The 12,616-nt window shown below is 48.4% G+C and overlaps 1 protein-coding gene across 2 annotated transcripts in view; it reads right to left on the bottom strand.

Moving 5' to 3' along the window:
• Positions 1-2,478: 2,478 nt before the first annotated feature.
• LOC138566940 (amino acid transporter heavy chain SLC3A2-like) overlaps positions 2,479-12,616 on the bottom strand; it is a 440,795-nt gene continuing 430,657 nt past the window's right edge. For both annotated transcript variants that reach the window (XM_069644698.1, XM_069644699.1), the window contains exon 9: positions 2,479-3,020. In XM_069644698.1, the coding sequence (XP_069500799.1) occupies positions 2,679-3,020 (342 nt within the window). In that variant the 3' untranslated portion in view covers positions 2,479-2,678. The remainder of the gene's footprint in view (positions 3,021-12,616) is intronic.

The raw sequence follows: 12,616 nt of genomic DNA, 5'->3' as shown, positions 1-12,616 counted from the left end.
TTAGCCTTTGTTGTGGGATTGGGCCTCTCCCCGAGCAGTGCGAGGGCCCAACGGGGCCTCCTGAATGTGCGCTGGCCGGTAGGGGATGGTGGGCCGCAGCTCCGCCATGCTCTCCTTGCCCTGCGTGGAGCCATGGATAATTAGGGCATCTACACGCGGGCTGGGGTATTCACCCCTAACCTCGATCATTCCAAGGTCCTGTGGTCCTGGCGATGTTGCTTCACTGCGCTCCGCCGCAGCAGCCATGTTGGATGCGGCTACTGTTGGCGCTGTTGCGCCACCACTCAGATCCTTGGGACCTGTGTCACGTTCTCCCAGGGGAGACCTCTGGCCCAGCCAGGTGGCGCAGGGGGGCCCTCTCCTCCCCGCTTCGGGGCTCCGATTCCGTGGACTCTCCCCCCCCCCCCTCTCCTTCTAAACGAAGGGACGGCCGTCTTCTTGGTGCCCGGCCTTATTTTACCTGCACCACACGTTTCTGAACCGCAGCAACTGGAAAGTCGGCCCACTTTTCATGAGGGCCGTCCCCCCCCCCCTCTCCTCAATGGTGGGTGTGTCAGCAGGCTTCATCACACGGCCAACACTGCCCTGGAGGAGGGGCAGCAAACTTCATTTTGACAGAGCTGTGTGGAAGCAGCAGTCTCACGCGGCCATCACGGTCCGCACCCCCTAGCATTCTCCGACAGGTGTATTTTGAAATCAGCATCTTTGCCAGATTACATTAGAATCATTTCACAAATACATATTCCCAGTTGTGCTCTTTTGCACTTTCAGCGGGAGTCATCCTTTTTATTGTCAAGTGGATTTACCATGTGGTTTGGTACATTTGCAAGTAGCTTTCGAAAGACAACTACACAGAAACATTGAACGCCGATATAAAACTAAAGTTGGGAGGAGCTATCCGGGATCATAACGAGTATGGTAATATTTCCAAAATAATTATTGCCATGTGTCATAATCTGTGCTGGGGCCTGATTATGAGCTATGTGTTATGCTGGTGTGGTGATGTCACTGACATTATATGTGGAGTGTTGGTGGAGGTTTGGAGTGCTTGGTTCTACTGGTGTCAGTTGGACTTAATGGGCTGGGTTGGATGGATGTCCCAGTGCTTTCTCTACTTAATAACTGGAGAATAACCCTACATGTAAACTTGCCTTCTGGTGGTTCCTGCTTCTGCGTGAAAGGTAGCTTAGTTTACATCATCGTTGTTGCCAATGACATCTGCTGTAAATTTGGCTTAGGAATGGTGGTAATGTGGCATTCGTCCCCATTCATGGAGTTCCCACTGGACTCCCTCAGGGACTTCGAGGAATTACCGTAGGTGGGAAATCCACTTGAAGTTATTCCTGCAGTTTTTGTTTGGAGGTAAAGTGGAGAAAGTACCTCCAGCAAAATGCTGCTATAGCCTGTACATTACCTCCAGACTATTAGCATTGAGGTAATGAATTCAGTTACAACCACTTTTCTTATTGCACTCCCATACCCGTAACACCCCCCACAGTCTACTCCCTGAATTACAATTTATAGAACCAAGAGAACTAACCTGTAATCTCAGCTTCTCAACTTGTCTAAAGTAGGTGTTCGTGGCCAAATCGCTTTACATCACTGTGCTGTCGTTTCCTTTTGTGACAACATTGTCATTTCCTTGGAGTGATTCTTTTAGGTATGCACTTCACAGAGCGACACTCGTACATGTCTTAACAGGCTGCCATGTTGCAATATCCACAATATTGCCCGTTCATACGGTGTGTTCTGCAGGTTGAAGTGTCAGTCATAGCTAAATTAATACTGAGCCATGGCTTTCTCCTCCTAAAATAAGTGAAAAAACGGATTCCACACTGGTGGCATTGTGGGCGTTTGGTGGCTGGGGCGGTGATTTCAGAATGCAAATGAGAGGTGTGTGCAGCAGACATGAAGGGATGTGGTTAAGGCTGAGCTACACCCTGCACATGCAGGGCAATACAGCAAAAGATCCCCAGCGACCACACAAAGCTATTGTTGCTAATGCAATTACACAATAAAGTGATGCTTACCAATTCGCTGCACTCCCCTTTTTAGTTGGTTACACTGCACAGCTTGTAGGGAGGGAACTCAAACCCACTAACCACCACCTCCCGATATTATTAAGTAAGCGACGCCCCATTTCCTAGAAGAGCTCCCAGCCCGCACTCTGCCAGCATTGACTGCCTGGATCTTTCTCATACAACACACTTCACCGACTGCAGCTCCGCCCAGTCAGGGTTCATACGCCATTCACCACATCTTGCCCATCCCCTTCAGCTCCACTGCAGCCAATAGTCCTAGATGCTGCCAATCAGCCCGGTTGCACCGCCCTTTCCAGCTCCCCTACATGCAGCATTCCAGCATTACTCCTTGCATTGCCCCCATACTGTGCTCCTCAGCACTGTCCAGCGAGTTTGAACTGGAGGAGTTATTTCGTCCCACATCTTGCATCACTTTAGAAAAAGTTGCAGGTCATAGTTTCACCTTTAGAATTTCTTTATTACAATTTATTTTAAATCACAGCTAAAATTCTGAGAGTCCATTGAAGTAGGTGGCATCAGGCAGAAGGTGCTGGGCACTGTGCAAAGGGGCATCTTAAGTGCAGGAAGAGCGGGGCAGGCCGCAAACTGCACCCTTGCAACCTTCTGAAGAAAGGGGAGGAGCCACAGCTCACGCGCTCAGATCCTCCCGGCTACGGACAGTTTCAGAACCAGGGCCTCGAATGGGCCGAGGGCAACCTCTTGCAGTCTCACGTCGCCCCGACGGTCCAACCGGGAGCCGAGGGCGATGAATGCTTGCGGCATGAACCCAGGGGGCTGCACATCCAGCACCTGTGCCTGGGCCCCAAAGTTGAGAACCACCAGGAAGGCTGAGCAGGTCCAGCTGCGCAGGTAGGCAACCGTTTCTGTGGTGTTGGCCAGGAGGAAGAGATCTCCCCGGAGGAAGGCCAGCTCCTTGGACCTCATGGCCAGCAGGGTGCGGAGGAGTTGGAAGCGAGACTTCTTCTCACGCCACCAGTCCTAAAATGGGGCAGAAGAGAAAGATCCACGAGGATTAACAAGGCCTTACTGCTGCAAAAAACACAGACACAAAAACAAAACAGTGCCAATGCATTAAAGTTCTAGCACTTGCGACAACTCATGACGGATGCAGCATGGCAGAGGAATAGGTTTCTAAGGCAAATAATCCCTTTCTGCTAGTGACAATCCCGCAGATGAAAGGCGGAGCAAGATCTGCGCTGCAGGCCATTTAAGTGTAGCTGAGTGTCAGGAGATGCTACTCTGAAGAGTAAACAACAAAACTCATATGGTCCTCCAGATGGTTTGCACTCCAACCCCCGTGATCCTTCACCATTGACCAAGCTGGTAAGGAATCATGGGAGTAGGAGTCCAAGACGCCTGGAGGGCCACTGAATGAGTAAGCATGATCAACATGGAGGGATGGACAACATTTATATAGCGGTGCTGAAGGAAATATGCCATGTATAGACGCTGAGCTTTATTTCAGGAGGACGGCACCAGGTGAGACCCAAGGTGACTGGGCAGCACAGAAAGGAGTAACCATGGGCGGTGTTAAGAGTTTGGCGGTATTAGCAGGTATTAAGTACCTCCCCTCTCACCAATGGTGGTAACTGAGGATTCTCTGGCCAATGTTCTGATGTACCAGGGGCGCCAAGTACGCAGGTGTTCCGAGACCGGGTAACCCCCCGACCCCCGCTCGGGATGGCAATGTTCGTTAAAGTTCCTGTACTTAACAATGGGACTTATCCCTGGAGGTAATGCCTCTATGCATATGCTGGAGATCCCATACACAACAAATATTGCGTTCTTAGATCGTGCTTCATGGTGGATTCCGTTGGTATCGAACCTGTATTGTTATTAAAGTCGAGCGCTTTGCCCCTGAGCTATCCTCCTAACTCAATCAGGGGGACTGACGAAAAAACAGAAGACAATGTTACCTCCTGTTTTTTCATTTATCTCCAAACTCTTAATGCGGTCCAAGTTGGTCCATATGTTTCTTGTGGTCCAACGTTACCATGAGTGGAAACTTCTGCACTCTCCTTTTGCAGTTGGGCAAAACTGGGGGGAATTTTTGAAAGCCTGTTCCTTCTCTGTGGGAGGGGGGATTACTGTAGGGGGGTATGGAGAAGCAGGTTAATATACTTATGAATCGGGTGCAGGGCTGTAATCTGTGACCCGTTTTCCAGAGGCAGCCAGGGCAAGTGGACGAATTCAGAGACATGTTCTTTTTGGGAGAGAATCTAATTGGAGATTTGTTTGGCAATTTCAGTATTTGTTTTGGTAGAGCTCAAGGTAAAGGAGATGGATATAGCGCGGGAGGGGGTTCACTGTGCCCCCACAATCCTTTCCGTAGGCCTCTTGAGAATAAGGAGGGATGCTCTTTCGTAAATCCATGAACTTTGAGCGAGGTGCTTCCCCTGGATTATTACTTGAATGGTGACATTTAGGCACAGGTGTCTGCCCTCTGTGTTGATGACAATATTGGGGTCAATGAACGAGGGTAGCAGGAGAGTGCAGGGAGCTACTTACATTTGGGATCCTAAAAGACTATTGCACACTCCTGCCCACCCGATTTCGGATTCCAAGGAGGTACTGGTTACACGTCATATTCCCACCACCCCCGGCCGGAAATGCCAAGGCTTACTTCAGCTGCACTGCACATACCCATAGATGCCAACTATTCACAGTGGGCTCGAGGGTCATTTGTGCTTTGTGCCATTCCCATGGCCCGAACGCCAATATTTTCATAATTTGCATAGCCCCACCCACCTCACTAAAAGAATACGCTCTGTGCACCCCCCACATTGAGGACAATTGCTCTAGAATTAGAAACACACATTTTACTTTTATTTTACCTTATTATAATAGTGTGTATACATGTATTTGCTGACTGCAAGGCACCTTAATGTTTTTTTTGGGCGATGAGGCATCAAGGTTATACATTTTTTAATCCTGGGCTGCGAAATCTACAGACTTTAAAAGGTCACAGGAGGTCAAAGCTCTGATTGGTTGACCGACGCAGACCTCGGTAAAGCGAGGTTTCTTTCAGATGCAAGGCAAGCCTTTCCTCTACAATGGCGTCACTAACACGATGACGTTGAGTTTCCCCGAACAGCTTTGCGGCTCGAGGTTGGCGTTTGAGGGTCAGTGGGCAGCTATGCATACAGCGGGCATGTCCCTATAAAAGTCCTTCTCTGTTCTCTTGCCCGTCAGTTTTCGCCCTTGGTTTAGGTTTCTCTGTTCACCTATCTTTGCCAGGGAAGGCTCCTATCCCTCCATTTGTGTGCGCCCACTTGCGGGACTGCCAGGGATACATAATTTCTCTCTCAAAATGGCGCTCATCTAAATACTGTATACTCATTAAATGCTTGTTGGAGGGGGGATGGGAGAGTGTGTGGGCCATCTCTGTAGGATTCATTTTGCAGGCCAGACTCTCAAGTAATGGTAAGGAGAGCCAATCCATGAACATTAACCCACGTGGAAGGAGATCAGCGAGACCCCAGATTATGAGGAGGAAGAAACTGGCCTCAAGCTGACCTTCTGGGCTCAGTTCTTTAAAACAAAGAAACAAACCACTGTAGTGCTTAGGGGTCAGATTAGAAGTATGTAAAAATGTTGTTTTCTATTCGGTTTACTGAGAGAGCCAAATGATAAACCCTTACCACAAATGGAACCAGCACTTCCAGCCTCTTCCCAAAAACAAATTCTTCCACCCAAAGTCCCCACGTCTCCCTGTTTTAGCCGTTATATCCCAAAGGAACTACAGAGCGACGAAACAACCCCTGCCACCCATCCATGAGAGGGAGAGGTGAATGCAGGGCAATGATTGGAGGTCGGAGGTCCAAGGGAAGATTACCCCCTAAAAACTATTGCTAAATAGGTAGTCCATCAACATGGAAACCCCCTCATCCCTTTGACAAAAAGATACATTATCAGCGTCTACAGGAGAAGGGGAGTTCTGCAGAACAGCAGTCATCTTGTAGGCTCCAAAATACTCAAGGGCACTCCAGCCTTCCAAATACAACCCAGCAGCCACAGCAATGCTACACACAAATGCTTTGCTCTTGTGGAACATTTTTCATCTTCAAATTAACTTTATTCAGAAAGGAATTTCTATTAAACAAATTAGCAGCCGAGAGGTGTGGCAGCCAATCAGGTTGCAACAAACCCAGGCGGAATCCAACAAACTTAGCCCAGGTTTGGAGCAAGCCGCATGCTGCTCACACCTGCCCGGAATCTTCCCTCCCCCTCTCCTCATCACATCCTGTCCACTCCGCCTCCATAACTTCCATTTACCTGTCAGTTTTGTTGTAATGCAATGTCGCCCCATGCCAGAATGGAAATGGACGAGGGCTCTGCATAGATCCCCACCTACCATTTCCACAGCGGCCATGTATTTTTTTTTTTTTTAAAGGTTGTGAACTTGCTGCGTCCTTTTTCTCTTTCTAAACAAATACATTGCGATCAGCAGCCTGGTTTGTAAACCCAGGATGCCAATAGCAATAATCACACCCCTCAGGACTTCAAGGCTCTGTAATGGATCTGGAGCCAGCGAGTAGGGCCTTGCTTGGCATAGGCCTGTAACTTGGGCCCCGGGCCATTATCAGCCCCTATGGCCTGCAAGGGGTGGGGGCGGGGGGTTATAATTGTTGAAGTAAAATATAAAATAAACATGTTGACAATCTCATGGTTTAATACCTTACAACACTACCAAAGAAAAAATGGTAATGGCAACTATTCCATTTTACTTTAAGCATTTCATTTTCTTCAGCCTCATAATAATTATAATCTGTTAAGTACACAATGCTGTCACCAGGGCGTTTCTATATGCAATTATTATTGCCAAAGTCAAACCTGCAAATCCCACACTTTCCAGTTTGTCAGTGCCATTGAAAGTCAGTGTTTTGGAATTCCTTGCATGCCTGCACATATTGCAAGAACCGCATTTGTAAAAGCCTGCCAGCTTGGTACTTGATGGCCAATTCTCAGAGGATCTGGGAATTGGCGCCATGCATGATGGGCTCAGGAATGTCCTTAGATTTTTGGGCTTGCTGAATGTCAGTAGTGGTTTGGTGGGTAACCATCTCCTGATGTCTTCATCTATCCCAAGGATATGCCAGTGTTTGTTCAGGATTCTCTGAACTTGATAGCTGTTGCTGCTGTACTTTGATATATCGGATTGTGTCATTTTCTTCAGTGTTTCTTTTGAAAGTATAGCAGCGACAGCTATCAAGTTCAGAGAATCCTGAACAAACACTGGCATATCCTTGGCAGCAAGGCCAAAACACTAAGGACAAAGCCAAACATGGAATTAACCAGTATATTAACTGTAAAACAAAGTTCGTAATCTATGCCATAATCTGGGTTGTGACTGCAAGTACATTGGTAGTAACAAAAGAGAGTTGAGAACCAGGATTGGTGAGCATCTAGGACTACTGCACTCACAAGAGTCAAGGTACCCACTAGCAACCCATTGGCTGGAGCAACATCAGCACGATAACAAAGAGAACATCAGTTTAGTGGGTCTAGAAACTGTACAAGCCGATGCCCGGGGCGGAGACAGGGAACTACACCTACGACAATGGGAAGCAAAACTAATTTGTAAATGCAGATGTGTCACACTTGGCCTCAAAAGCGACCACAAGTTTAATGTGTTCCTATGACAAACCTCTAATGGTACTTTCCGGTTTCTGATTTTTTTAATTTCTCTTGTTTTCCTGCTAGGCCCAACCACCAGCCTTCCCATGTACAGTTAATCACTGAATATACACTTCACTTTGCAACATACCAGGTACACCATTGCTCCCCCCCACCTGTGTGCTGTGCCCACGCCTATCTGGGTATCCCCCTCCCCCCTTGCTTGGTTGCCCTTATCCCAGGCTCCCTTTACCTGTTCACTACTGGGAAACATTCCTTCTCCCGGTTCGCATCCACCCATAGAACACTCGGGTCTGCGGAACCCCAACCATGCTAGGGAGCACATCATCTCCTCACCATGCCCTTATCTTGGGCTCCCCTCTCCCTTGATCACATTGGGTCACATCCACCGCCAGGATGGACTCCACCCTGCGAATACTCGTACCAATACAGCCCGGTTCCTTCGAATACACAGTAATCCATGCTGGTCCAGGGCTTGTATCTGGCCCCCCACCCATAACATTAAATTCCGACGCATATGAAATTCTCACCAGGTTCACAATGGCACACGACAAACATGGGTGTGCTCTCTCCAGGCCGCACGGGAAATTTACTGTGAATGTTTTTCAAATGAAGAACAACATGTAACTCACCCGGCAACTGCCACTCGCGCTAAGCCCCTCCCCACTCACCTTGACCAATCAGCACGCCACTAGTATCTGCCAATGCGAAGTCAAGGCTTACTTAACCATGGCCTCGCCTGACTACCACCGTCGGATCAGCTTACCACAGAGAAACACGCGCTCGGATTCGGGTAAGAGTCCCAGCCTTGATTAGCAGTCTCTCTGACTGCTAGTAGTGCCACCAAGCACACCTTGCTATGTACGCACCTACCTGGACCCATCGGGATCCCTGTGGGCCCAGCCCCAACCCATGCGCTCCTCCTCCCCCTTCACCATGAACTTAGTGCTCCCTGCCCACCTGGGCTGCCTTTACAACTAATTCTAGTGCCCGGCAGTCTACCTCTGCCCGGGCTCTCATTCACCTACGCAGGGCCGCCGCAATTAACAAAATCACACATTCGCAACGGACGCATCACCCATGCACACCCGGGCTTCAAGTAGCGCTCTCCACACGAGTGCACTAAGCACACTTCTGCATAACCAATGTGCGCTATTTCACTGCACAACACCTCACTTGCACGCACTGGGTCGCAGCAACCGCTTACTGGGGCCCCTGCCACCCAGTCTGCCCTGACCACGGCAACCAGGATCACCACACCCGTGCCCCCTTCACGTCCTCACCTTCACCACTCAGCCATCCGCTGGCCCCCGGCTGGCCCCTGTCATCACCCAAGGGCCAGCCTAGACTAATGAGGTTCCAAACTACCCCCTTCTGCCATACCCGACTACCAGGCACCGTTTCAACACTATGCTTCGCAACCCTCCCTTAGCGGTTCCACACGGCCACATTCCAGCCACACTCTACCATGACACAGACACTCAGGCCGGATCCAGCCTCACCATCACCACGGCCCGCCTACTTCTACTCTCTCACATACGTGCCATACTGTACTTCCAGGATACCCTCGCCAAGTATGCTCATCCACTGCCCCTTGTACCCTCAGATTGGCTAACCAGCCCGCCGTCCACAAGAATTGGGTGACATTACCAAGCACTCCAATCCTACACAGGATCACCTATTTTTGCGTTGGTAAGCTACAGCCCTTACCCTCTACATGAATCAGCCTACCCAGCCTCTTCACATTCTAACCCCTTCCACCTTGCTTTCCCTCCTTCCCCCACCGTGCTCTTCTCTCCTTGGTACCTTGACATCACGGCATATGCCGAATGGCAATTTGCTATATGTAAAAAATGTCAAACTGGACATGCCTAAATTATATACATGTTTTGTTTCCCACTGCAAATTTGCACTGTCACCACACTTCACACACCTCCACCCAACCATGTCATGTGAACAATGTATGTAAACTGTATAACATGCATGACCTCTGATTGATGCACCGATATGCCTTCACAATTGTCACCTCACTAAACCACCCATCAGAGCTTTGATAAAGACCACGGTCAAAGCGCGTTGGCTTCCTTTTTCACCCGTACCTAGCATGCTTACCAGGTATTTTGTTTTATGTGTTTAACAACATTAAAACCTTCAAGGATGACGAGTCCGGAGTCTTGCTCCTCTATTACAAATACCTGTGAATTAACTAACTCACAGCTACAACATATGGTTACCAACCACCCACCAGCGCCATTAACCAACAAGGTTTGTCAAACCACCCAGCATTCTAAATGCACTTAAGGTTAATATGGGCCAAAACTACCAGCTGCACAGTGCATTAAACCCAACTGGTCCCCCTCAAATGGGGCCCGCAGTAGCCTGATCTGTACCCCCGTCCTCTGCCCCACATAAACTATCTTCCAAACAGCTGCACAGAGCATGTGCTCCCTGATTCTTGGGTCAGCGAGCACCATCATGTTTGTCTCTTGTGACCACGAGGTAGGGAACGGGGTACAGTGTGGGCCTGGTGAGACCACCTGCTACTTGATGTCGACATAGAGGTGGTACCTGGTGGCCCCCCAAGGCCAATTCCCCTCCTCAGAGTGTCTCTGAAACAATTGCAAAAGCCACCCCCACAAAAAGCAATCAAACCCGGTCACAGGTTATGTGTCACACATGCTCCCCAAACACGACTCTCTGACAGTAACCACACAATACATGCATACTAAATACACATGGAGCAGACGAACAAGCTCCCAATCCTGAGACAGACGCTGTAGTTCCTACCACAAAGACTATATAGTAGGGCTCGGAGACACACACTAGGCTTACAAGGGACCATCTCGGAATCAGGCGACAGCCATGATGCCTGATTTCAAGATGGAGGACCAGGACTGATCAGTCTCATTAAACAGTTATTTCATTGAAATTGTGGCAAGTGCGCACATGGGATCATGAACTATGGACAAAGACCATTCTCAGAGCCTAGTACATACTCCCCAAAAATGCACCTGCTTAACCATCCGCTCATGTTGATCAGCTGATCATGGGCCCAGGTGTAAAGGAAGTGACAAGCATCTGAGTCAGTCTGGGAGTTTGGAGTTGGTTGGTGAGACCAAGGAAGACCAGAAAGGAGAAAGAGGATAGGCTTAAGTCACACTGCAGGAAGCGCAAGACGAGAGAAGGAATGAGAAGGAGGAAAACCGGGAAGGGGCATCAAAAGAGGGAGAGATCAGGAGGGGGAAGTGAGTTGAACATCTGCTTGGAGGAGGAAGAGCGAATTAGAGGTGTCAGAAGGCGTTGAGAAAACCAGTTGGGGGGGGGGGGGGAAGAGGCCCAGGAAACCCCGTTTTTGTACAAGCAAAAGGAGCCAAGCCAAAGAGAGGGCGTCAGGGGCAGAAGGTGTAGCCAGTGGGCCCTCCAGTGGAAAAGGTCTACTACCAATAGGCTGTCTGGCATTAACCACCAATTGAGTTTTATGTAAATGAATGAATGAAGTTGTGGTATAAACATCACTAGTTTCGGTCCTGGAATTCTTATTGGATCAAAGGGTTGGCTCCACAGCAATTGTATCAAGTTGTCTTTAATTGTCTGACATTGATCACTAATGGAGCTTAATGTAAATTAATGAGATTGTTGTGTATATATTTTTTTGGTTTGCATTGTGACTGCACTTTCATGAGCTTTTTATGCAAGGCTGATAAATGGGTAGGCTTCACCTATTTATTGTTTGAACCTGTATTATGCATATACATTTATTTTTTATAGTGAATGGGGGAGTTTCTTATGCACCATAGATGATTTGTGATATTGGTGTTTTGTAATGCCAATCTTGCTAAAAATTGTTATTGGGTATTCACGATGAAAATTGAAATTGTTTCTGCTGAGAATACTGGCAGGAACACTTGTATATATCAAGTGGAGAAAGGCCAGGATATTTGGGTGGAGGCAGTGGCAAGCCTGGTAAAGCTCTGGCACAAAGAAGTTATGGTGTTCATCAGGCCCAGAAACATGCAGATGAGAGGGAGGCTAGCCGGTAGCCAGAGAACCGATCTGGCGGAATTGGAAATTCCACAAATGATCTTGAAGATCACTTGCTCAGCAACCGTTATTCATTCAATGCTGAATCAGATGTGAGCCCAGGTGCAAAGGGAACAGAGTTGGTGCCAGATCCTAGGAGGCTCCAAATGAAGAGAGAAGAAACACAAAAATAACAAGAATCCAAGAGCATACACTGGGGGTGGGGCGGCAGGGATATGGTACAGTTATGTCACATAACAGGCAGGGAAGAAAGACTGTTGGACTGCACACTTGGACAGTCCAGGAGAACCAACCTTCACTGAGAAGCAAAGGTGGGTTAAGAACGAAGACTCAAGGAGTTGGGGTGATTGTTGGTCTTGGAGCTCCTGCCCTCACTTACATTACAGAGGCATTTCTTACCTAGCCAAGGAACTTACGCACAGTTGCTCAGGTTGTCATGGCGCAGAGAGGCCTTCTTTAGCAGAGTATTTGTGTCTAGTTTTCAAAGATTAGGAAAGCACCATTGCCGAAGGAATGCGTTGGTGAAATCGAGGCCACATTTGGGAGATGAAGGGAAGAAAAGCAGACACTTCCTGCAGCGGAAGAAATACAATGCAACACTAATGAAGAAATGCCAGGAGTGGCTGAAGGAGAGAATCCTGCAGAACACGGAGACTTTTAGGTATAGATCGTGCACTTCATAATTGATGCAAATTTATCAGAGAAAATGCTGACAAAAGCCTGACATCTATTGTCGCAGTGCAGTTTTTAAAATATTTTTTAGAATTACTTGTTTGGAATTTGTCATAGCAGTAGTGCCTGGGTTTTACAGACTAAATCTGACCTTCCGGTACAGAATGCATGGCAGTTTCAGAGTGTAGCCGTTTTCGGCATCTGGGCGCATCATCGGGATGCGC

The sequence above is a fragment of the Ambystoma mexicanum genome, chromosome 2p (assembly GCF_040938575.1).
Source record: "Ambystoma mexicanum isolate Mex_15411 chromosome 2p, UKY_AmexF1_1, whole genome shotgun sequence".
NCBI lineage: Eukaryota > Metazoa > Chordata > Amphibia > Caudata > Ambystomatidae > Ambystoma > Ambystoma mexicanum.
Note: the sequence above shows the minus strand (reverse complement) of the source record. Positions and strands in the feature narration are given on the sequence as shown.